Source organism: Canis aureus, chromosome 33 (genome assembly GCF_053574225.1).
Source record: "Canis aureus isolate CA01 chromosome 33, VMU_Caureus_v.1.0, whole genome shotgun sequence".
Classification (NCBI taxonomy): domain Eukaryota; kingdom Metazoa; phylum Chordata; class Mammalia; order Carnivora; family Canidae; genus Canis; species Canis aureus.
The window spans coordinates 20,920,937-20,947,943 of record NC_135643.1 but is presented as its reverse complement, the minus strand read 5'-3'; the positions used below and the strand labels follow the sequence as shown (position 1 = coordinate 20,947,943).

The following is a 27,007-nucleotide window of genomic DNA, read 5'->3' as shown; positions in this document are numbered from 1 at the left end:
AGTTCATTTGCTCATTCATGTATTCATTCACTTAACAGAGGTTAGCAACCACATGTCAGACACATACCAGGCTGGACACTGCTTTGAGAATGGACTTCATCCAACTCTGTGAGTTCAGAGCATCATATACTATCTAGATATCATTTGATTTCTTAATATCATTAGCTAGCTTGGTCATTGCCTAGTACATAGATGTTTGACACTAAGCGTGGTGGTAAAAATAACACCTGCAACCTCTACAACAACTCCATTTACTGAGTGCTTACTATGTCCCAGGTACCAATTGAACACTTCGTATATGTGATCTCATTGAATTATTCTCACAACACTTAATTTCGGGTAGGTATTATCTCAGGTTTAATATATTGAGATGTGAAAGACTTGACCAGGTAAGTAGCAGAGATAAAATGTGAACTCATCTGACTCCAAAGCTTACTCTTAACTATTATGCAATAGAACTAAATACAAAAGCTCAATCTTCAATTACTTTTTCAGGATTGTGCCTCACTTTATGGTGTTTCACAGACACTATGGTTTTTTTTTTTGTTTTGTTTTTTTTTTTTGTTTTTTTTACAGATTGAAGGTTTGTGCAACATTAAGCAAGTCCATCAGTGCCATTTTCCCAACAGCATTTGCTCGCTTCATTGTCTGCATCACATTTTGGTAATTCCCAGTTTCAAACTTTTCCATTATTATATTTACTATGGTTAACTGTGATCAGTGATGATGAATCAGTGAAAGCTCAGATGACAGCATTTTTTAGCAATAAAGTATTTTTTAATTAAGGTATACAAATTATTTTATTAGACATAATGTTAATGTACACTTAACAGAATATAGTATAGTATAAACACAACTTTTATATGCATTAGGAAATAAATTCATTTGACCCACCTTTTTTTTTTTTCTTTTTTTTTTTTTTTGCAATTTTTACTTTATCACAGCCCTCTGGAACAGAAACTATGATATCTGAGGTCTATCTGTAATGTATTTATATATAAATATGTAAAATGCAAGCTTATGATATGAGATCTATGATACAGAGTTTCCAAAAAGGCCACTTGCATGTTTTTTAGTGAAGAGTCTTCACTGGAACTTACTTTTGATTTACTGTGTCGAATGAGGGCAGACAGCAGTCTGTTGGACTCCCCCATCACACCAGCATGATCTTTGGCTTCGCACCATTCTACCAAACGCTCCACTAATTTAACATTCTTTCCCAGTTGTTCAGCAGCTTCTGCTATAGGAAAGAAGTCAAACCACACAGGAAACAATCACTGATAAGCATCCAAGGAAACAACTGGTAAAGATGTAAGAGTGTGAAAGAAAACTGTATATATATCCATCTAACACAACACAATGATTAAGCAAGAACTGCAAATACTCTGTATCTGATGGAATAGTTAGCTTTTTCTACAAAGCTATAGACTTTCATACAAAACACAAAAATACAAAACAGTTTTATATTCTTATAGTTCAGCCTGGTAGTCTGCTAGTACTCTGGCAAACTGTAACAAAGGGTATTAGAAGGACTCTGAGAAATCAATACAGAGAAAGGTTTAGAATTTAGAAATAAGTAAACAAACACAATTCATTCCAAGGAGTGGTTTTCACTGTTATTTCTGTAAACAGAAAAAAATGAACTCTCTGTTCCCAAAACAAATTTTTAAAAACCTTGAGTGTTAGCATACCAAAACACGATTTTTAAGACAAGGTAAAAATGGTATGAAACTCTGAAACAGGAGATCCCTGGGTGGCTCAGCAGTTTAGGGCCTGCCTTCGGCCCAGGGCCTGATCCTGGAGACTCGGGATCGAGTCCCACATTGGGCTCCCTGCATGGAGCCTACTTCTCCCTCTGCCCGTGTGTCTCATGAATAAATAAATAAAATAATAAATAAATAAATAAATAAATAAATAAATAAATAAATAAATAAATAAAATCTTTAAAAAAAGGAAAAAAAAGAAACTCTAAAACATAAAAACCCTTAACTGAAAAAAAAACAACAACAAAATCTTTAGAACTGCTAATAAATCAACATAAAGCCAGGATTATATGTACAATAGAGATACAATATAATTTCCATTTAAATTTAATTATAACAAGCATGGAAATTAATGGAGTTCTAAAATCAATCTCTTTTTGTCTTTTATTTGCCATTTGTTTTTATGATTACATAATTCTGAAAGCTAAAAACACGTCTTTTTCAACTAAGGCACACTGACTATCATACCAAAAATGTACCTTGTGAAAGCATTTCTTTTACCTTGTGCATCTATTAACATTCTTAATGTTCCCAAAAGTTTGAACTGAACCGGAGGCATTTCAGACTTAAGGAATTTCAAAACTGCCTCGGTGACTCCAGCTGATAGCATCTTTGCTTTATTTACAACTAGAGAGAGAGAAAGAGAGACTATGGTTAAAATGGTACTAGCATTCTTGATGATAGCCATTCAATTAAATACACATTTATTGTCTTATTATTATTATTTTTAAAGATTTTATTTATTAATGAGAGACATACAGAGAAAGAGAAGCAGAGACACAGGCAGAGGGAGAAGCTGGCTCCATGCAGGGAGCCTGATGTGGGACTTGATCCTGGGTCTCCAGGATCAGGCCCTGGGCTGAAGGCGGCGCTAAAATGCTGAGCCACCCGGGCCGCCCGTCTTACTATTTTAAAGGCCTCATGTTACATTTTTCTACGTAAAAGCAGTCTTGTGGGGCACCTGGGTGGCTCGGTGTTTGAGTGTCTGCCTTTGGCTCACGTTCTCTGCAGGGAGCCTGCTTCTCTCTTTGCCTATATCTCTGGTTCTCTGTCTCTCATGAATAAATGAATAAAATCTTAAAAAAAAAATAAAAGCAGTCTTGCTACTTTTCTGTTTATTTAAATAATAGGACTGGGGATGGGGGATAATTATCCTGTTTGTTTATAGGAATATAACACACAAAATCATACATATTGGCTTTTTAAACCTATCCTCAAAATACTTAACAATTTGTAAAGGAAATCTGACCTTGTTGTCTTCTTATTTACAAAATAACACAATTCCTCAACTTTAGTAATGTTTCTTTTTACCTCTGTCCTTGACCTAGCTGTATTAATAGAGATGTTCTAGAAATTAATAAACAATATTAATCTGTTATATGAATCAAACTGATTTCTTATAGGTTGTATCTTCATACAGTTATACTATTTCACCTAATCAGAAATTTACTTTTAGAAAGTAGAATAATAGTTTTACCTCATGGCTCAGAGCACCTTTAATCCAAAGACACATTAAAGCTATTTTTAAGAATTATGTCTGCTTATAGAGGAAAAAGAAACCCCTGAAAGTCATTCTTTTAGGGGACTCTGTTAATTGATGCCATTATTTTACCTCAACTGAAGATGCTTAAAAGAGCTTAAGTATATAATATGATGAAAATCTAATTCACAAAAGGTAATTAATAGAAATATTTCATCTGAACAAATACAAAGATTATGTTTGCATAGTCTCAGAAAACCTATTTTGACATATGATCTCCATTTATTAGTAAGAAAGATATAAACAATTTGAAGATGTTTTTTTCTTGGTTAGGGTAGGTCTACAAAACACAGAAAATAAATACCTTCTTAAACAACAGATCTTACTTCTTACATAGTTGCCTACTATTCTTAAGTCTTACCTGGAATGGCCAGATTTCTGAGGGCACTTAATGCTGCATGCTGTACAGTTACATTTCCATCTTCTACATGTCTGTCCAGTAAATCCATAAGTTTTTCTACAATTCCATTGTCTACCATATGGATACAGTTTCCATCTGAATGAAACAAAAGCATTTTTTCTTTCCTCTTTATAAATATCTATAAATATTTTATAACAGTGATGCCTATCTATGACCTACATTAGAGAAAATGGAGCTACAAGGAAATAAAATGAATTCCAATGCTTTCTCCCATCATATTTATGAATTATTTTTTCTTTACTAAGAAGTCATGACAAGAAAAATCTCTAGCATACAATCTGATAATATATCAGAAGATAAGTAGAAACCATATACTTAAAATGTAATAGTTTTGACTTATAGTGAAGTATGCTTGAGTTCTGCCAATGTTATAGTGACAACAAAATATAGTCAGGGCTGATGTTTAAATTATTTTTCAATAACAATTTTTGAAACATTTATAAAGCAGAGAGAGTACTATAATGAACCATTCACTATTCCACATTTAGCTTCAACAGTTACCAATATTTTACTGTTCTTAATTACATCATTAAGGAGTGAATGATCATCCTCAAAAATAAAAGAGTAAAGAGGGAATAAGATATCCATTATACAGTTACACAGTTCACAGTGGAATAAAATAAAATTAAAAACAAAAATAACCCATATTTCCTAGTCACAGTATAAGAATGAGTTTCCAGATTGAAGAGCAGGAGTTCCAGACTTCAGAAATGAACATGAAGGTCTGGTGCTTTGGAAATATTATTAAACCAAATTAAATATTCTACCCTAAACCAGAGGATTACTTACAGTTCAGTTTTGTAGGCATAAAGGTATAAACTAAGGCACAATAACCTTATGAAGAATATTAAATTAAAAAATTATTAAATAAAAAAATCACCAGGCAAGAGAGCATACCCTACCAGATTAAGTTGTGTATTAGAATGGGACTCAAATTTACTGATCTATAAAGTGCAGAGTACTCAAATAAGGACTTCATGATCACTGTTCATGATCTTTATACTACTAGAACTTAGTTAAATAGCACAAAATACATAATTTGTTATAACAATCAATAAGTATAGGCAGCTGGCTGGTTCAGTCAGTAAAGCATATGAATCTTGATCTCAGAGTAGGGAGTCCAAGCCCCATGCTTGGAAGAAAAGCTTACTTTAAAAAAAGAAAAATCAGGGCAGCCCAGACGGCTCAGCAGTTTAGCGCTGCCTTTGGCCCAGGGCATGATCCTGGAGACCCAGGAATCAAGTCCCACATCCACCTTCCTGCCTGGAGCCTGCTTCTCCCTCTGCCTATGTCTCTGCCTCTCTCTCTCTCTCTCTCTCTCTCTCTTTGTGTCTCTCATGAATAAATAAAAAAAATAAATATTAAAAATAAATAAAAATTTTAAAAAAACACAAAATATTTCATATCTCTAAAAAATTAAGGTAGTGATACACTACCTATACTTCTGAACTGTTGTAGTTTTACTATGTGTAATGGCAAAGAAAAATAAAAAAACATATAGAATATTTGATTTAAAAAGGGTGAAATAATATATATGCTTACCGTTTCTGGCAAAATTTGCAATTGCCAATGCTCCAGCAAGCTGTAGCTGGTGGTTATTTGATGGAATCCAGGACAGCACCCTTTGAAACACATTACCTTTTCCTCCTTCAAATAATTTCTGCATGGATTCATCTGGAGGTAAATGAAACAGATAAGAGGAAAAGAATTAAGAGTAACAAATCCATATTCCTATGTGAATATCCAACTGGATAACTATGTGCGTCACAAATGATAATTCATAAATGGAAACGTAATGACTCTTTTTATAATAAGCTTTTAGTACTGACTGGGAAAAGAGTTTAGGATTTTTCTAGTCTAAGTCCCAAGTACCCTCTAGCTTTCATTATTTTGGTGCCACAGCTGTCCTATGATATCTCTTTAAATATTGCAAGATAGTGAAGACTCCTCTTTTCCAGGTTCATTATCTCTAGTTCTATCCATGATGCATTTCAGGTTTCAAAATCATCACATCAAACAGGATTAAATGAGGCAGAAAAATGAAAAAAATGCCTATTATATATAGTGTTCACAAAAGAGACAATACATTTTAAAAAATCTGACAATCATGTTCTTAGATTGACTTAAACTATAACTCACCTCCAAGAAGTAGTAAAACCATTAGATCTGAAGCGGTTTTGAGCTCAGCAATATCATCCTCTTTGTCACTATCCACTTTCTGCTGAACAATCTCTAGTAGACACTCTACCAGGCCTGCTTCAACCAGCTGTAGTTTAATAGCATCTAAACAATATGTGAACAAAACAACCAAAACTTGAAATGAAATAAAAGTTCTATTATAAGCAATCCATTATGAAGAATTATAAGAAATAAAGAAAATGCATGATTTGGATAACGTATCTTCAAAGATTTGAGTTTCAAAAGGATCTAACAGTGCAGCTTCTATTCTATACTTTTTTTCATTATTTTTTTACTTGGAATTAGGTCACTTTTTACAATGTCTGGCAGCACCTAAACTGATTCTCAGCTTTGAAGGGAAATGCTGGCACTCCACTGTTCTTCTACATATTATGCTCATGTTTAAAATACTATAGAATATTCACACCATTTAAAATAGAACACATACGCCTGTTTTAGTTAAAATGTATCCACTAATGGTGTTTGAATAGAAAGTTATTGAAAAGTAAAGAGCTATTAGTAAATTTCAAACTATGTTTTAAGTATATTTGGATTCATATTTGTATAGATATGATTTTTCTAAGACAGTTAATAAACCTACAACTTTCTGAACTTTAAAACTCATGTTTTTTAAAAGGGCTTCAGGTTTTCATTAATTTGAAATTTTCTTGGGTGATGGATACATGGTGGTTCATTGTACTATATTCTCTCCATATCTGAGTAGGTTTTAATTTTTCTTACTAAAAGTTGAAAGAATAAAATAACTTTTGAGCTTTCTGATGGATAACCAGCAATGTGAAAGCACTTTAACAGCAAAATTAATATCCTTATTATGTTGTTAAAATTTTTCCTCAGAGCAAGATCTAATCTTATCAAATTATTTGTTTATACACCCCTAATAATGTAAATATTTTATTAAGGACCTTAATTCATTGTAGATTTTATATTCATATCCATATCTGTCTTCCCCATTATAATAGATATTATATCTCTTTCATCTTTGTGTTTTAACCTAAACTGGTCCACCTAAATGCTTTGAGTATATTTTATACTGCTTAAGATAAATGCAGATCAACTGACCTTAGAAACACGTGCTACACAGAAATTATTACATCTTATTTTTTAGTTGGATTTTATTTTAGTCATTGGTTACCCTAAGCTGTATATGTACCCATCTACAGCAATGGCAGCTTTAGATTGTTACTTGGGAGAAACAAAGACCTTTTTTATAGTTGACATTTTCTTTCAGGTAATTTTAAGATATAAAAATCAAGGCTTCTCCCCCCAGCCCCCCACCACCAGGATCACTGATATTCTATAGAATACTATCTCAGAATACATAGAATATTCGACCTGGAATATTTTTTTTAAAAGGTACACTTGCACTGTGCCATGCTAAAAGTAGGGCGTTTCCTTGGTTACAGAATGCTAGGGCTAGAAATGTGTGGTGACTAGAACTGAAAGCCATGATGAAAAAACCTTAAAATTCCTAAAAACCTTGAATTATACAACTCCCAATTTTAATGTCTCCTTTACATACAGGGAAAACCAAGGATGATACTAAGGATAGTCGAGAAATAAGTTTTCAAAGGTATCATTCAATTTACTGCACAATTATAAAACAAAAGTGCAGGTGGTAACGGAGAAAACAGATATAAGAAAAACACTGTTATTTTGACATATTGTGAGAAAGGTTACAGGTAATTCTCTGGTATAAAACTGATAGAAGGTCATAATAAAAATTTCATTTGGACAAACAACCAAATGAGATGAAAAACAAGTTTCTGCCTAAAGAATAGATCTAAAGCATTTAGAAAATTTAAAATGTGTCAACATTAAAGTTTACAGATCTCTCCTCTCAGTTTGACTGTAATCACATATATATGTGGGAGGCTTTAAGTAGCCTTATTAAGGAGGATCAGCAAGGCAGTCTGCCAAAGCAGACAGCCCAGCATACATCAGCATCATTCTGCCCAAGGACATCTATCTTTATAACCATTTGCATATATAGGTAAGTACACATACATACATATATTTTAAAATCTTTTCCAAATGGTGAAAAGAATGCATATATATAAACACATACGTATATATTTATGTACATATATATTTCAAAATCTTTTCTAAATGGTGGAAAAAATGCTACAAATGCAGAAAAATGCATAATGTACCTATTAGCTTAATCAATTATTATGAAGTAAATAACCATGACCTCCATCTATATCAAGAAATTCATTGCCAACCTCCCAGGAAGCTCCTCTGTGCATTCCCTTTTCCTATCGCATATTCCTCCCTCTATCCGTCTCAAATCACTGCTCTGATTTTTATTTTATGGTAATCACATTCATACTTTTCCTTATTGTTTCACCAAATAAATAAGCATTCCTGAAAACTATAGTTTAATTTTACTTTTTTGAACTTTATATAAATGGAATCTTACAATACATATTTTTAGAGTTGGCTTTTTCATTTCACGTTTTTTTTTTTTCATTTCACATTTATAGGATTCATCTACACTATTGGTTTATTGTTGTCTTCATTCCTTTTCATAAGTGTAAATTTTTCCATTATATGAATATACCATTATTTATTCTTCTGTTAATGGATATGAGTTGTTTCTAATTTTTCATCATTGTAAGTAAAGTTAAGAACATTTCTGCAATGGCTCCTGGTGAACATGTACACCAGGAGCCATTGCAGAATATACACCTGGGTATATTCTAAGAGCAAAACTGCTGGATCACATAGAATACAATCTCAAACCCAATAGATACTGTTTTCCAAATTACACCAATTTACACACCCACCAGCACTTAATGAGTTTCCACTGCTCCACACCCTCATCAACATTTGGTATTACTTGACCTTCTGATAGGCATATCATAGTATTTTATTGAGGTCTTATTTTGCATCCTGCTTATTAATGAGTTAAGCCTATTTTCATGTGTTTATTAGTTATTTGGATTTTACCTTTTGTTAAGTGCCTTTTAAAATCTTTTATGCATTTTCTCACTTGGCTTTCTACATTTTTCTTAGTGATTTGTGGGAGTTTTTATAAATTATATACATTCTGTTGATTATGCCTGTTGTAAATATATATCTTGCTTTCACTCTTTTTTAAGATTTTATTTATTTGAGAGAGAGAGTGCATGCGTGCACACACAAGCAGGGGGAGTGGCAGGCAGGAGAGGGAGAAGCAGGCTCTCCACTGAACAGGAAGCCTGATGTGGGGCTCAATCCCAGGACCCTGGGATCATGACCTGAGCCGAAGGCAGACACTTAACCGACTGCTTTTCACTCTTAATGTGTTTTTTGGTACCTTTCATTATTAAAAATGGAAGTTTTAGCCAAATTTATCAGACTTTTTCCTTTATGGTTAGAGATTTTTGTGACCTCAGAAAACTCCATACTCCAAGGGCATGACGTTATCTTTCTATCATATTTTTAAGATATGCTTTCTGGTTTTTACTTTCCCATTTAGGTTAATAATCTAGCTAAACTTTTTTTATACAGTATGAATTGGGGGTGTATATGTATCCTCAACTGTATTTTTTTCCATATTCCCAGCACTGTTTATTGAAAAGACTTTTTTCCACAGTTTGGCAGTGACAATTTTTTTTCTCCAAATAAAATAAGCACCTATTAATGCATCCATTTGTTTCTTGGGTATTTTGTTCTACTGGCTTTCTCATCCTTGTACCAATAACATATCATCTTTTAATTATTTTGTTTTATCAGAATAAAGTTAGTTTTTCTTGATTAATCTTACTAGGGATTTACCAGTTTTATTTAGTCTTTCAGACTCAACTTTGGTGATTATATGCTTATATTGCATTATGTATTTTCTATTAATCTCAGTTCTTTAGATTTCCTTCCCTTTAAGTGTGGCTTTGCCTACATCACATAAGATTTGAGATATAGTACTATTTTCATTATTAGAAAATCTTCTAATTTCCAGGGCACCTGGGTGGCTTAGCTGGTTGAGCATCCAACTCTTGGTTTCTTCATCAGGTCATCATCATTGGGTGGTGAGATCAAGCCCCAAGAGGCTCAGCACAGAGTCTGCTTGAGATTCTCTCCTTCTCCCTCTACTCATGTGTGCATTTGCATGGGTGCTGTCTCTAATAAAATCTTAAAAAAGAAAATTTTCTAATTTCCATCATGATTCTTCTTTGACCTCTGAGGTGCTGGAAGTATATTTTTTAATATGTAAATATAAATGGATTTCCTAGTTATCTTTTAATTATTAGACAATTCAGTTAAGTCAGAGAACATACTCCATAAGGTTGCAATCCTTTGAAATTTGTTAAAACTTTTTTATGACTATACATGTTTTATATACCCTCCACAGTTCTGAGTATTTCTGCTTCATATGTTTTGGGGTAATTACAACTTCCAGGTGAATTAGACCTTTCATCACCATAAAGTCACCTTATCTCTATGGAGTCTTTTCATCTTAAATTCTATTTTATCTGATATTAAAAATAACCATCTCAGCCTTCTTTAAGTTTGAATGATTGATTTATAAAGACTGGTTTATTGAGAGAGAGAGCACACATGTGCACACATGTAAGCAGGGGCTGGGGAGGGAGGGTAGAAAGAGGAGAGAAGCAGAATACCCACTGAGCATGGAGCCTGACATGGGGCTCATCTCAGAAACCCAAGATCATGACCTGACCTGAATCAGAAGTCAGACGCTCAACTGACTGAGCCACCCTGAGTGCTTTATTTTTAAAAATCATTTTATTCTCAATCTTTTAAATCTCCTTATATTTAATGAGTATGTTTTAAGAAGTATAGTTGATTTTTAAAAATTCAGTTGACAATAGGTGTTTTAATTAAAGCATGTAGGTCAAGTACATTTAATATAATTACTGAAATACTGTGTCTTAAATCTAATATACTTTGTATACCCTATTAGTACCCCCTGTTCCATGTTCCTTTTTTTCCTCTTCTCTTCTGTTATTTTTTTTTTAAGATTTTATTTATTTATTCATGAGAGACACAGACAGAGAGAGGCAGAGACACAGGCAGAGGGAGCAGCAGGCCCCATGCAGGGAGCCCAATGTGGGACTCGATCCTGGGTCTCCAGGATCACGCCCTGGGCCAAAGGTGGGCACTAAACCACTGAGCCACCCAGGGATCCCCTCTTCTATTATTTTTGGATTTAAGGTGTACTTTAAAAAAAAATCTTTCCATAAATCTATTAGTTTGGCAGTTATACATTGTTTTTAAAAATTACTTTAGTAATCACCTTAAAAATTGGTGGTGAACTTTCTCAGTTTTTACTCTGAAAATATCTTTATTTTACCTTTAGTTTGAAGGATGTTTTCATTGGGTTTAGAATTCTAGGTTGGCATTTATTTTATTTCAGCACATAGAAGATGTCTCATTATCATCTAGCTTTCATTTTTGGCTGGAAGGTTAACCATCAAACTGTTACTCATTTAAGATAATCTATTTTGTTCCTGGCTTTTTAAAAAAGGTTTTTGTCATTGGTTTCTTGTGGTTTCAAGATAATGTATCTAGATGTAGATTTCTTTTTATCAGGTTTTAGATTCATTTGGGTTTTTGAATATTTGTTATTTTCATAATTTGTTAAATTCTCTGACACAATTTTAAAAGATATTGCCTCTGCCTCCCCCACCACTTTTTGGAGCTCCAAAAAATGAGAGAGCTTCTCACTATATCCTCTGTACTTTTTATTCTATTTTTATGTATATTGAGTACTTTGTCTTTATACTTCATTCTGGACTTCCTTTCAATCTATCTTCCAATTCACTGTTCTCTAAGACGATTATATTTAATCTGCTGTTAAACTCATCCATTAGGGTCTTATTTTGGGTTTTATTTTTTCAATCAGGAATTTCCAATTTTTTCCCTCAAATCTGCTATGTCACTTTTAATAGTTTCTAGTTTCCTTCTAAAATTTTCAAGCTTGCATTTAACTCTTTGAACATAATAAGCATACCTATATTGAGTCAAAATCTAATAATTCCAGTATCTGGAGATTTGCTGTTGTCTGTTCTTTGTGCTGGTTCTGGCTTACAATGTCTCATCTCCTCATGTATCTGGTCCTTACTGATTATGTGCTAGACACTGTATTTGAAAAATTATTTACTCTGGTTCATTCTTATTCCTATGGTGTATCCCTTAAGACTTTTTACCAAAAATAGGAATAGTTTACCAGTGTCCACACTGTCCCTTTGCCCTACAAAGCTACAGCCTCTCAGGTGCCTTTGCCAGGGGGGCATAAAAATGTATAAGCTACAGAATCATGTTTTTGCCAAAACTTAAAAATCAAAGGAACTGGGACACCTGAGTGGCTCAGTGGTTGAGCTCCAGCCTTTGGCTCAGGGCGTGATCCCAGATTCTCGGGTTGGAGTCCCACATCAGGCTCCTTGCACGGAGCCTGCTTCGCCCTCTGCCTGTGTCTCTGCCTCTTTCTCTCTCTCTCATGAATAAATAAATAATAATTTAAAAAAATAATATTTAAAAAAAATCAAAGGAACTTGGAAAGTAGCTTTGGAAAATGTAGATATAGAGTAGATAACAGCTGAAGTTACAGGCACCCAAAATAAAACATCATGTCATTAATAAAACAAAGAAGGCTTTTTGAGTTAAATACCTGGCAATTAACTAATATTAGGAAAAATGGAAAAAGTATACATGATAACAAATCAAGAGGTACATTTATTTTCTCACCATTTTCTGCCAGTGGAGCAAGAACTTCAAAAATCATTTCCCTTTTATCATGTTCTATTTGTTTCTTAAAGAGTTTTACTAGCTCTTCAGCAATGTTCGTACTGGCAAACTGTTCTTTACTTGACTCTGCAAAACAGAAGAGGAAATCTTAGAATAAACACACAAAATTAAATGCAGAAATTGTATTTTATTACTTTCAACACATGCTCATTTTGTACCATTACTGATAAATACAAATACTCTTCAAATATAAGAACCATCAGATATATTTTAAATTTTCCTGAAAAGAAAAATGGCTTTAAAGAAATATTCCAACCTAGTTTTATTCAAGGCTATAAAAAATGTTCACTAGTGTAATGTATAGGTAACCATAGCAACAATTAAATTACTATGTTATAAATTTACAGTTTCAAGGCTTTTAGTCAAAGAAGAAAAATTGCTCATAACAGACTACATTTTACACGGCTGAAGTAAAGGTGACTTGTCATTATTTAGATCATTAAGATGGTATGTTCTTGCACTGGCCTTGACATGCCTATTATTAAAGGTCAATTCTTCACATGTACTTGGGATCTCACTCCCTCTTGCCTCTTTAGCATCTCCAATCACTCTTCACTCTAGAGCCCCATCATTAGCATTTAATTATCCTCTAATATTTCTCACACAAAAAAGCAGTATTAAAAACAACTCTCTTGGGGTGCCTGGGTGGCTCAGTTGGTTGAACCTCCAACTTTTGGTTTCAGCTCAGGTCACGATCTCATGGGTCATGGGATGGAGCTCCCCATCGGGCTCTATGCTCAGCAGGGAGTTTGCCTGAAGATTCCTTCTGTCCTTCCCCCCAACTCAAACACAGATGCTCTCTCTAATCATTAAAAAAAAAAAATAAAAACAGCTATATTCTACTTCATTTTTCTTTAATTACCATCCAATTGCTCTTCAGTTTCAGAAACGAGTTTTTGGTAGCACCATCAATGTACACTGTCTCTACTTTCTCAACTCACATGTGCTTTTAAACACACTTCAAACTAGTTTTGACCTACCTGCTCCTCCTTTTCTATCAGATCTCTAAAAATTCCAGTGCCTTGGGACTTGGTCCTTTTCTTTCTTATCTTTTTGGTCCTTATTCTCATCCCAGACAATCTAGTTCTCTTTCATAGCATCAACACAGTACCTATATGTTGATACTTATACAATCATTATCTCTAGCCCTCCTCTGCACTTCAAGCTTATTTAACTGGCAACCTGACATCTCCATTTGAATATCCCCCTCTAGCTTCCAGACTCAATATCTAAAATTAGGACTTTTGGTATTACCTAAAATCTATTCTTCCTCCAGAGTTTCTTTACTTCCTTTACTTGGTAAATGAACAATTTATCTATCCATCTATGCAGGAAGAAACCTAGGAGTCATTGCTTACTTGTTCTCATCCAACTTTACCTCCAATGAATTATCAAATTCTACCAACCTACCTCCACTATACAACCAGAATCCAGTTATCTTAAGTTCTTTTGCTGCCTCAGATGTCCTAATAATTTATCCAGAAATCAGAGAATTCTGACCAAATCCAATCTGGATTTGTTACTCTCTGTTTTGGGGGTACAGCTGACATCCTAGAATTTATCATTCTATTGATAGATATGTTCTTTTCCTTCCAGTATTAGATATTCTATTATGTATATCCTTCTGCTTTCATTTGTTTTGATTTGGTGTAAGCATCCTCCAGTAGCTTCCAAATATACTACCTACACTATCTATAGGAAGTAAATATTTTTAAACACTGATTGTCTGAAAATGCTTCATCCCACCTAGAGTTTATGCCTCTAATTTAAAATAGTCCCCCACCTCATTCTGTTATTTTCACATACTAGCAATTATCACGGTTTATAATTACATGATTGTTTGTAAAATTTATTTAAAATTTTTCCATCTCACCCACTATACCATAAGTTCCTTGAGGGCAAGGACAGTGTGTATTAACTACCACAAACACCATGTATAGTACAGTGCCCAGTATATAGCAGGTGTTCAAAATAATGCTTGACTGAGTGAATGTGTGACTGAATGAACAGTTAAATAAATATAAGAGTTACGTTCTGCTCTCTAGTTTCAAGTAAACCTCTATTGCTATCAAATAAAAAATACTGCAATTTCAACTTTAAAAGAAAAAAGAGAAACACAAATCTTAACATGGCTTCATAGTTTTGATTCATTCTCTTGTTATACTGCTTTTGGTGCCTGCATCAAATCTATGCCACAAAGGATGAAAATCTACCCCAAAACTTGTATGATCCTTAGTGCCATAAAAAAAGAAGTAGGAGTGGAATGTCTTTTCCAATAAGCTACCTAAACCCTCAGAGATAAAATTCTACAAATGTCAGCACATCTTACCCTATAAGGTGAGTCTGACATAAATAGGGATGAGTTAAGTCCTGAGCATTGTTGATTGCTTCTTTGCTTCAGACAATTCTTCGAATGGGAAGAATTTTAGGAACATTAAATTATAGGTGAAGTAAATAGACATCAACATTTATCTAGTTATGTGCTCTCATACTTTTTTTTTAAATAGTGTTTTTTTCCAATCCATATTCTACTCCTTCAAACACTTAATAAACTAAAACCAAATCACTACTGCTAAGTAATTCAGACCACCTGCCACCACAAGGAACAATGCACTATGAGTAATATAAATATTAAAGAAGAAGATCTGTATTTATCTGCAGGTGGATACAGAGAAAAGGCAGCATGAAGTATGATTTGGACATTTTATTTGGGTCAAATGTCATGGATAAACACACCCTTAGCAAGAACCCTCATTTTCTAAAGTTATTTTTATCAAAATTATACATGAGTTTAAAGAGATAGTTCTAATACTTATATTACCAGAAGAACCCAGTCTCCATCTCCCATTTCTCCTTTCTCAGAAGCCAAGCACATAAAGCTCTTTTAGCTAAGTCACTGGTACTCACCTCCATATTTTTAAATAACATATTTGTATTGACACTTCTTGATTTTTCAGTTTTAGGTATCTTTGATTGACTTTCCAATATAAACAATTAGGCCTTAGCTTTCTTTTTTTCTTTTCCCTCTCTGTTATACCCTCCATTTTCTCAATGTAATTATACCATAATTTTGGTTATATCAGTAATTACTGTTTTAATAAATTATTGATCAGCTGTCTGATCTTCTCTTACTAAGCTCGCTTTATTTAGGTAATCAATTTCATCTCCTCCAAGAATTATCCCAACTCTCACTCCAGCAGCCTCTGACTTGTTCAAATCCGGACTGGTTGCTCTTTGCAAACAGGCCATTTGGGGCTCTCATGTCACCATACTACTAGGAATTCTTGTTTTCCTGTTGGATCTCTTCTTTTCTGATTTCTATGTAGTCTTTTTTCTTAATTTAAATTCTTTGTTTTGGTAAAACACATCTTCAAGTGGCTTCCAGAGAAAAGGTATGTAGGATATTAATTTTCTGAGATGTTGATGTTTAATAATGTCTTTATTAGAATTTCACAGTTTCTGTTTCCTCCAAATTGCTTTTTTCGATTTATTTATTTCATTATCCTTCATGTTAGAAGCTATCCTAACCTCTCTAATTGTCTGCATATTGATTAAAAATCGGGATTTAAGTTGGCCAGAAAGAGTAGGAAGGCCCTAACTTTGCCTTGTCCCATTGATACAACTAGATAATACCCATATCGGCATAAAAAACTCAGGAAATGACCTGAAGTTGGGCAGAACAAACTCTACAATTAAAGACAGGGAAGAGGCCACATCAAAGAAGGTAGGAAGGGCAAAGATCCCATCTGTGGCTGTTCATGGTGGGGGAAGAAGCCAATGGTGCAGAGAAGAGCAGAAAATAGACCTTCACACCAAGGAGCCCATAAACAGGGAGAAAGAATCTCTGTAATATTTGCCTTTGATAGCGAGATAGGCCAAATTTTGTGAGTTCTTAAAGCCTGGAATTTTAAAAATCAGGGGATCAGCTCTGGGAGAGCCCAGAAGGTATTAGGAAGTGGAGACAGGTGGGAAAGTAATTTTCTCATCTTAGAGCACAGCCAGGAGAGACAAGGATCATGGGGAGATCCCTCCAAGAACGAAGGAGCAGGCAGCATAAACAATGGTCACCTGTGGGAACCAGCCTGGTATCCACATTCTTTACCTAACTTGGTTGCACTAAACCCCCCTACCCACCCCATTCACTTTGGCAGATCTACCTTTCCCAGTCACACTCACCTCAGTCCCAGTGCTGTGCCCCCCACCGCAGAAGACCAGTGCAAACCCTGTCAACATCATATCTCCTGACCTCATTTTGTGGGACCTTGTTCCTGGCAGGGGCAGGTCTAGCTTTGCAAGCAGACCACTGCATACCTTGTAGCATATAATAGACCAAGAGCTTCTGCAGACAGCTACACTAAAGGAAAAAGAAGCCAAGACTCAACAGAAGAGCACATGCAACACACATAAGAGATGGTCTCTGAAGGGCCAGGCCCTGGGAAACAGGGGACACTGTATTCTTCTTCATAACACTACTATTGTTAAGAGCAAGAGAAGTAGCTGACTTTCCTAACACAGAGAAACAGACACAGAAAGTCAGACAAAATGAGACAGAGAAACATCTACCAAACAAAAGAACAAGATCAAACCAACAGCAAGAAACCAAAGCAAAATCAATATAAGTATGCCTGATAGAGAATTTAAGATAATGATCATAAAGACACTCGCTGGACTGGGGAAAAGAGTGGAGGGCATCAGTAAGAACCTTAACACAGAGATGAAAAAGAACTAATCAGAGATCAGAAACACAATAAATGAAATTAAAAATACACTTGATGGAATAAATACCAGGTTAGACGAAGCAGAGAAATGAATTAATGACCTGAAAGGTAAGACAATGGAAAGTAACCAAGCTGAACAAAGGAGAAGAAAATTATGCAAATTGAGAATAGTCTTAGGGAACTCAGACTAACATACACATTATAGGGATCTCAGAAAACAAGGGACAGATAAGGAGGCAGAAAATTTAAGAAAATTATAGCTGAAAACTTCCTTCACCTGGGGAGGGAAATAGATATCTAGATCAAGGAGGCACAACGATCCCCCTAAAAATTCAACCTAAGGAGGTCCACACCAAGAAACACAGTAAAAAAATGGCAAAAAGTAGTGATAAAGAAAAAACAAAATTAAAGCAGCAAGAGAAGATAGTTACATACAAGGGAAACTCCATTAGGCTAATAGTGGATTTTTTAGCAGAAACTTTGCAGGCCAGAAGAGAGAGGCACAATATATTCACAGTTCTGAAAGACAAAAACCTGCAATCAAGAATACTTTATCCATCAAGGCTATCATTCAGAATAGAAGAAGGGATAAAAAAGTTTCTCAAACAGAGAATACATGAAAAACAAACAAACAAACAAAAAAAAAAACCAAAGAGTACATGACCACTCAACTAGCCTTACAAGAAATATTGATGGAGACTATGAGTGACGAAGGAAAGACCATGAGTGAGAGTAAGAAAAATAAAAAACACAAAAGCAATAAAAATAAATAAATAAATCAAGGGATTCATAAAAATAAAAGGATGTAAAGTATGACACCATATATTAAAATTGTGGTTGGGGAGAGAAGTAAAGAATGGACTCAGACTTAAGTAACCATCAACTTATTACAGACTGCTATACACAGAAGATGTTATATGTAAACCTAATGGTAATCACAAGTCAAAACCCAGTGATATGCAAAAAATAAAGACAAAGGAATCCAAGTATATCACTTAAAAAACCCAATAAACTATGAAAGAGAACAAAGAATCAGAGAGAATCTATAGAAATAACCACAAAACAAATAACAAAATGGCAATAAATAAATAATCTATTAATAATTACTTTGAAGGCAAATGAAAAGAACGGGTGACAGAGTAGATAAAAAAAAATAAGACCCATCTGTAAGCTGCTCATAAGAGACTCATTTCAGACCAAAACACACCTGCAGATTGAAAGTGAGGGGATGGAAAAACATTTATCATGCAATGGATGCCAAAAGAAAGCTGGAATAGACTGTAACAAGAGATAAAGAAGGACACTAAATAATAATAAAAGAGACAATCCAACATGGATATATACAATAAAGAAAGATATAACAACTATGAATATTTATGCACCCAACATGAGAATACTCAAATACATAAAAGAGTTAATACCAAATTTAAACAAATCAATAGTAATACAATCATAGCAGGGGACTTAGATACCCCACTTACCTTAAGGGATAGATTACCCAAACAGAAAATCAATAAGGAAATAGTGATTTTGAATGACATATTGGACCACAGGGATTTAACAGACAAATTTGGAACATTCCATCCTAAAACAGCAGAATATACATTCAAATGAACATGGAACATTTTCCAGAATACACACATATTAGGCCACAAAACTAGTCTTAGTAAATTAAAACAAAACAAAACAACAACAACAACAACAAAAAATAAAGTCACATCTTACACCTTTTCTTTCTTTTTTTTTTTTTTTAAGATTTTATTTATTTGAGAGAGAGAAGGTATGAGCAGGGGTAGGGAGAGAGGGAGAAGGAGCAGCAGACTACCTGCTGAACAGGGAGTCTGACATGGGACTCAATCCCAGGACACCAAGATCATGACTTGGGCTGAAGGCAGATGCTTAACTGACTGAGCCACCCAGGTGCCTCATCATGCATCTTTACTGACCACAATCCTATGAAATTAAAAATCAACCACAATAAGAAATCTGGAAAGAGCACAAATACATGGATATCAAAAAATAACATACTACTAAATAATGAATGGGTCTATGAAAAATCAAAGAAGAAATTAAAAATTAAATGAAAAAAATGAAAATGAAAATACAATGGTTCAAAATCTTTGGGATGCAGCAAATGTGGTTCTAAGAGGGAAGTTTACAGCAACATAGGCCTACCTCAAGAAGCAAGAAAAATCTCAAATAAACAACCTCATTTTACACCTAAAGGAGCTAGAAAAAGAACAAACAAAAGCCAAACTCAACAAAATGAAGAAAGTAATAAAGATTAAAACAGAAACAAATGATATAAAAACCAAAAAAAAAAAAAACCAGTAGAAGAGACCAATCAAATCAGAAAGTAGTTCTTTGAAAAGAACAACAAAATTGATAAACCTCTAGCAATACTCATTAAAAAAAAGAGAGAGCTCAAATTCCAACAAATTGGACAACTTAGAAGAAATAGATACGTTCCCAGAAATATATAACCTACCAAACCTAAGCAAGAAGAAATTGAAAATTTGAACAGACCAATTACCAGCAATGGACCTGAATCAGTAATCAAGAAACTCGCAAAAAATAAAAGTCCAGGACCAGATGGTTTCACAGGTGATTTCTATCAAAGACTTAAAGAAAAGTTAATACCCACTCTTCTCAAACTATTCCAAGAAATACAAGAGGAAGGAAATCTTTCAAATTCATTGTAGGAGGTCAGTATTACCCTGATACCAAAACCAGATAAAGATACTACAACGAAAGAGAACTATAGGTCAATCTCTCTCATAAATATAGGTGCAAAAATTCTCAACAAAATATAAGCAAACTGAATCCAACAATGCATTAAAAAAATCATACACTACAATCAAGTGGGTTATTCCAGGATATAAATGTAGTTCAATATTTACAAAACAATCGATGTGACATGTCACATCAATAAAAGAAAGGATAAAAACCATATGATCATTTTAATAGAAGCAGAAAAAGCATTTGACAAAATAAAACATCCATTCATTATAAAAACCCTCAACAAAGTAGTTCTAGAGGGAACATATCTCAACATAATAAAGGCTTTATATGAAACACCCAAGCCAACATCATCCTCAATGATGAAAAATTGAGAGCTTTTCCCCTAATTTCAGGAACAAGTCAAGGATACCAATCTCAAGATTTTTATTCAACATAGTACTGGAAGTCCTAGCCACAGCAATTCGGCAACATAAAGAGATAAAAGGCATCCAAATTGGTAAGAAGTAAATTCTCAGTATTTACAGATGACATGATATTATACACAGACAACCCTAAAGACTCCACCAAAAAACTACTAGAGTGATAAATGAATTCAGTAAAGTAGCAGGATACAGAATCAATGTACAGAAATCTGTTGCATTACTATACACCAATAATGAGGCAGGAGAAAATGAAAATAAGAAAATAATCCCATTTATAGTTGTATCAAAAACAACTGGAGGTATCAAAATCTCATACTTCAAGTTACATTGCAAAGCAGTAATTAAAACAGTATAGTACTAGCATAAAAACAGACACATAGATCAATGGAATAGAACAGAAAACCCAGAAAAAAACCCATGATTATATGGTCAATAAATCTTCAAGAGGACAAAGAATATCTAATAGGAAAACGACAGTCTCTTCAACAAATGATGTTGGGAAAACTGGATATCCACATGCAAAAGAATGAAACTGGACCACTTTCTTGCACCATACACAAAAATAAACTCAAAATTGATTAAAGACCTAAACGTGAGACCTGAAACCACAAAAACCCTAGAAGAGAGCACAAGTAGTAATCTCTCTGACATTGGCTGTAGCAACATTTTGCTAAATAATGTCTCCTGAGGCAAGAGACATAAAAGTAAAAGTAAACTATTGGTACTGCATCAAAATAAAAAGCTTCTGCACAGCAAAAGAAACAATCAACAAAACTAAAAGATAGCATCCAAAATATATAATGAACTGGTACAACTTAATAGTCAAAAAACATAATCCAATTAAAAATGAGCAGAAAACACAAACACATATTTCTCAAAAAAAGAAATACAGATGACCAACAGACATATGAAAAGATGCTCAACATTACTCACCATTAGGGAAATGCAAATCAAAACTACAAGAAGATTGCCTTACACCTAATTAGAAAGGCTAAAATAAAAAACACAAGAAACAACAAATGTTGATGAGGATGTGGAGAAAGGGGAACCCTCCTGCACTATTTGTAAGGATGCAAATTGGTACAGCCATTGTGAAAAACAGTATGGAGTTTCCTCAAAAATTAAACCTAAAACTACCCTAAAATTCAGTAATCTGAATTACTGGGTATTTACTCCCCAAATATAAAAATATTCATTCAAAAAAATACATTCACCTCTATATTTACTGCAGCCTTATTTACAACAGCTGAACTATGGAAGCAGCCCAAGTGTCCATCAATAGATAAATGGATAAAGAAGTGGTATATATTTACAATAGAATATTAGCCATGAAAGAGAATAAAATCTTGCCATTTACAACGACACAGATGGAACTAGAGAGTATTATACTAAGTGAAGTGAGTCAGAAAAAGACAAATACTCATATGTGGAATTTAAGAACCAAAACAAATAAGCAAAGGAAAAAAAGAAAAGAGAGACAAACCAAGAAACAGACTCTTAACTATAGAGAACAAGCTGATGGTTACCAGAGGGGAGGTGGATGGGACAAATAGGGGAGGAAAATTAAAGAGCATACTCATCATGATGAAAAAAATAAACTGAAAAAAATGGGATTTAATAACTGATTAGGAGCTGTAAGTATGAGTGGTCTTGTTAACTACAAGATTATCTGTAAGGGTTTTCAGATGGCCTTTAAAAAAATTTTTATTCTATCTATTTATTTGACACAGGGAGAGAGAGCACAAGTAGGGAGAGCAGCAGGAAGAGGGAGAAGCAGGCTCCTGGCTGAGCAAGGAGCCCGATGCGGGGCTCAATCCCAGGACCCTGGGATCAGAACCTGAGCCAAATGCAGATGGTCAACCACTGAGCCACTCAGGTGCCCCCAGATGATCTTTTTGTTTAAGTATCTTTACATTCTACAGGACAAATGGGACAATAACATTGGAGTTCTCAGCATCAGGGTATCTATTTTCTCTTAAACTATTTTTGGAATGGTACTCTGGTATCTGTTACTTCATCTTAGACTGATGTCTCCAGACTACAAATTTTCTATTTTTAGTATTTCTAGAGAATACATACAATCTTTTGCTTTAAGTGGAAGGGACAGTTACTATCAACTGTGGAAAAGGGCTTTCTAGCAGTAATGCCCTCTCCACGAGAATATGCCCCTTATGAAGGACCTCTTCCACCAGCCCCAGAAAAGAAGAGGAAGCACAAGTGCCTGGTGTAGACCCTCAACTCCTACTCCATGGATGCGAAGTGCCCAGGTTGTTACAAAATCACCAGTCTTAGCCATGCACAAAGGGTAGTTTTGTGTGTTGGCTGCTCCACTGTCCTCTGCCAGCCTACAGGAGGAAGAGCAATGCTCCTTCAAATGCAAGCAGCACTAAAAGCATCCTGAATCAAGATGAGTGAGAAACTATCCCAATAAATATTTTGGATATAATAAAATAAATAGATAAATAAATAAAAATTAAAAAATCCCTTTACTGTAGTTTTAGGTTCCAGAAAGAAGTGAAATTAAATGCAAGTTTTTATTCTAAAATCTCTACCCCAAAATCCTAATATTTTAAGCAGAAAATTTTCTTTATAAAAGATTTTGGAGGGCAACCCCGGTGGCTCAGTGGTTTAGCACCGCCTTCAGCCCGAGGTGTGATCCTGAAGACTTGAGATCGAGTCCTGCGTTGGGCTCCCTGCATGGAACCTGCTTCTCCCTCTGCCTGTGTCTCTGACCCTCTCTCTCTCTCTCTCTCTCTCTCTGTGTCTCTCATGAATAAATAAAATCTTAAAAAAAAAAAAAAGATTTTGGAGCCAATTGAAAAGGAAAAAATGCCATTCTGCGTAATCTATAATGTTAGATAAGAATGCAACCTTTAAAATTATATTCATACTATAATTATGAATATAGAAAAATTATGTGTACACATAAACTAAGACTCCAAGAGAAAAAGGCAAAGCTGCATTTTCCTTCTTTATTCCCAATTCGGTAATACATTGCACTTAAATTATTTTATGTTTTGTCTTTAAGCTAGATCTTTTGTGAGCAAAACTACAAAAATGTCTAACATTTTTATTAAAAAACTTTGACTAAAAAGTTTGTGACAGGAACTTGATATTTACCTATGTCAATAATAATAATGCTAGGTGGATTTCTTAACTTGTAGGCAATAAAGCCCACAATGAAAAGAGGGAAAGTATTCTGAGGCATACATGTTCAATTTCAGTATTGATGTATAAGCTATCTATTCCATGGACATAACAGACTTATGATATAAACTCTAGAAGTCTTAGTATGTAAAGGAATTATTTCTCTTTTATCCTATCATCCTCCAACTGGGGTAAAGGCAGTAACAGCTGGAAACAGACTATGAAATTGGACTAACTGGGTGTATATCCATCTTTAAATACAGACTAGGGAGAGGAGGCTGAATTGAAGTGGTCTATGCACTCTCCCAAACAAATCCTGATGCTTTAACATAAGAAACTCACATTAAATGGTGTTTATGTATCTGTTATTGAGATTATGACATCAGGAATTACAATGTGATTTCTGTTTTATTTCTACAAAGTATACCAAACACAAATTCCTACAATCCATTTTAATAATGGAAAACAGTATCTTGCCAAACAATGTAACATTGTAAGACAATGAATGAATGTTCTTTCTTTCTAGGTCTTACATGAATGTTGGAAATAATAAGATAGTATGAAAAAAAAAGGAAAAGTAGAGGAGGATAGAAGACAAAGACGTTCATAAATACCAACAGATGACCCCAGAGAGTAAGAATGACTTTTAACAGTGTGCATCAACTATGCAGTGTGCATCAACTATAGGAACTTTTTTTTAACAAAAAAAAGTTCCTGTCTCATGAAAAGAAATTCAATCTAAATGTTATTGTTCTTAAAAAAAAACTTTTAAAAATTAGCTCTTAGAAATAATCTCTATTCCTTTAAATTTGAAACATTTAAAGTCGAAGCAAAAGAAAGTACTTAGATCAAGATTTTAATGTGCAGTATATAAGAATGTGAGCTCTCAAAAATCCAAGGCTAGAGTTTTGGTGCTTCTGTTTAATTCTGTTAATTATATCCACTTTATAAATAATTTGTTTGTTTTGGCTATTTAGTTATGACTGTCACTTGGTTTCACTGTCCCCATAATACAAAATTTATAATGAACATGGTTGTGGGGTAGATTCAGACCAGGAGTTGTAACTTTATATTAAAAAATCATGGGAAGGTAGGTCAGAAAGAAGAGAGAATACTATTAATGATACAGAGAAAAATAAAACAGAGACAAGAGACAGGGGTGCTGGAGTCATTAGTCCTCTTCTCTGGTATGAGTGGGCTGTGTTTCCAATATTGGTCTGTTTCTGTCTGCCTTCTGATTTTTTCTTTCTTTTTTTTTTTTTTTAAGATTTTATTTATTTATTCATGAGAGACACACAGAGAGAGAGAGGGGCAGAGACATAGGCAGAGGGAGAAGCAGACTCCATGCAGGGAGCCTGATGTGGGACTTGATCTCAGGACTTCAGGATCACACCCCTGGCCAAAGGCAGGCACTAAACCGCTGAGCCACCCAGGCATCCATGCCTTCTGATTTTCAAGGATTTCTCATAGTATTTTCTAATGCTGCTACAAATAAATTCTTATGAAAAGGTCCTCTACTATTTTTAGGGATTTTTGTAAAAAGAGGGGGAAAAAACCTTAGTCTTATAGGTTTTTACCTGATAATTTATATAAAATGTAATGAATTAACAATCCTTTATTTTTGTCCTGAAAATATAATACTTGATATCAAGACCATCTCTCTGTAAGAATACCAAAGTTAAATGGAGATCATTTTAAATATTCAACTCTATTAAATAATATACAAGAGGAAACTTTAAACCTTGAAAAATAAAACAATGAGGGAAGCAAAGCAGCTCCAATTATAAACAAATCAATCTTAACATATAATTGGATCTACTTTTTAAAAAATGAAAAGAGTATCTACGATGCTTAAAAAAATAATAATCTAGATGGTTCTCCAGGTTGTTAACACCTAAAGGAAAATTTATTGTAAGCACATTAATAAGTTATTTATATTTGCGGTTCATGACTAGGACTTACCAAGTTCTGCTAAGTTACCAAATGCAACAAGACACATTTCTGTAAGAGCTGCATTTTGGCAATGGATGCCCAGTAATTTCACTAAGGTAGGTATAACACCCATATTGATAAGCTGAGCTTGAAGGGAATCTGTAAAAAACAAACAAAGATGTTTATGTACCAAATCGACATTAGTAAGAATAAAGCATCTCTTATTCTTCCTATTGCAAACTCAATACTATTTCAATTACAGTAAAACAAGATTAAGTCCATCCATACAGTTGTCTGAAAAATCTTAAAACATTAGTTTACAAGAGTTGAATTTTGAATCTTTTCAATGATTAAAAGATATTTAGAAATGAAAACAATAGAGTCAAAACATAAATTAAAAAAAATAACAGGACCTTATACCTTTGTAGAGTAGGATATAAAAATCTATAATTAAATATTATCACTGGTCATTAAGTGAAAAGGTCAAAGTAATATTTGTATTATAGGAAAGCAGAGTATATGAAAAGCACAGAAAAACAAATTTAATAAAGACCAAGAGAAGACAGTATCTTAGAATCCCTTAAAAGCAGCTGTTTCATAAAAAGGAATGAAAAAAGTATATAATACACAAAAATCATTTTGATTATTTGCAGCAGAGTATTCTTCGATGACTGCTAGGAAGGAAAGGAGTTTTCTACAAGGAAAATATATGTTAAAGTATTTTTCTTTTCAAAGTTTTAATAATAGCAACAAGCATCTTAATAAAGAGGAAAATTTGGCTTGAGAGGTAAAGACAATGAGGTCAATATGCTTTGTCATCATTGCTTGCCTTCATTTTCTAAGAAACTAATCAGTTTTAAAGTAACAGGCCTTGGATATCCACAATGGTTCTTCATGAACAATTATGATAGAATACCTGTAGCAAAGCTGAAGGTAAACAAACCAAGTGAAAATCAAAAATACTGCCTAGAATAAGCTAAGATATAAACACTCACATGCCAATGCAAAACACTATTACTATTAACTGTTTCATTCAAAAAAACAGGAATGCTTTTAAAATTGTTTCTTTTAAAAATTATATGCCATTTTCAAGCTAATAATTTTCTCCAAATTCTTTTTTAAGTTACCTATTGGAAATCTAAAGATAAAAGTCAGGTTTATTACAAACACATTTTCCTTAGAGCACTGCATACCTTGACAGTTTACCTACTAATCCTTTCATCACTCTTTCTAGTTCTTAACCAATAGATAAGGAGGTAGTTGGGTGATTATCAGATAAGAGCAAGAAGGCACATTGAGCTGCCTCACATTCCAGTTGATTATATGCCTGGCAGTTTTTGTAGTCAATTTTGCCTGCTTCTAGAGTAAAGTATGAAGGG

The 27,007-nt window shown here is 33.9% G+C and overlaps 1 protein-coding gene across 13 annotated transcripts in view; it reads right to left on the bottom strand.

Moving 5' to 3' along the window:
- The window catches only part of RAP1GDS1 (Rap1 GTPase-GDP dissociation stimulator 1), a 164,773-nt gene that overhangs the window by 25,360 nt on the left and 112,406 nt on the right, over positions 1-27,007 (bottom strand). For 12 of the 13 annotated variants that reach the window (XR_013371299.1, XR_013371304.1, XR_013371303.1 and 9 more), the window contains 7 exons: positions 25,659-25,787; positions 12,608-12,733; positions 5,864-6,007; positions 5,267-5,398; positions 3,665-3,799; positions 2,265-2,390; positions 1,101-1,240 (listed from right to left, as the gene is read on the bottom strand). Coding sequence is in view for 6 of the 13 variants with exons in the window: in XM_077882960.1 (XP_077739086.1) it covers positions 1,101-1,240; positions 2,265-2,390; positions 3,665-3,799; positions 5,267-5,398; positions 5,864-6,007; positions 12,608-12,733; positions 25,659-25,787 (932 nt within the window). In the remaining 7 variants the exon portion in view is untranslated. The remainder of the gene's footprint in view (positions 1-1,100; positions 1,241-2,264; positions 2,391-3,664; positions 3,800-5,266; positions 5,399-5,863; positions 6,008-12,607; positions 12,734-25,658; positions 25,788-27,007) is intronic. The other variant, XM_077882962.1, reaches the window with a different exon arrangement.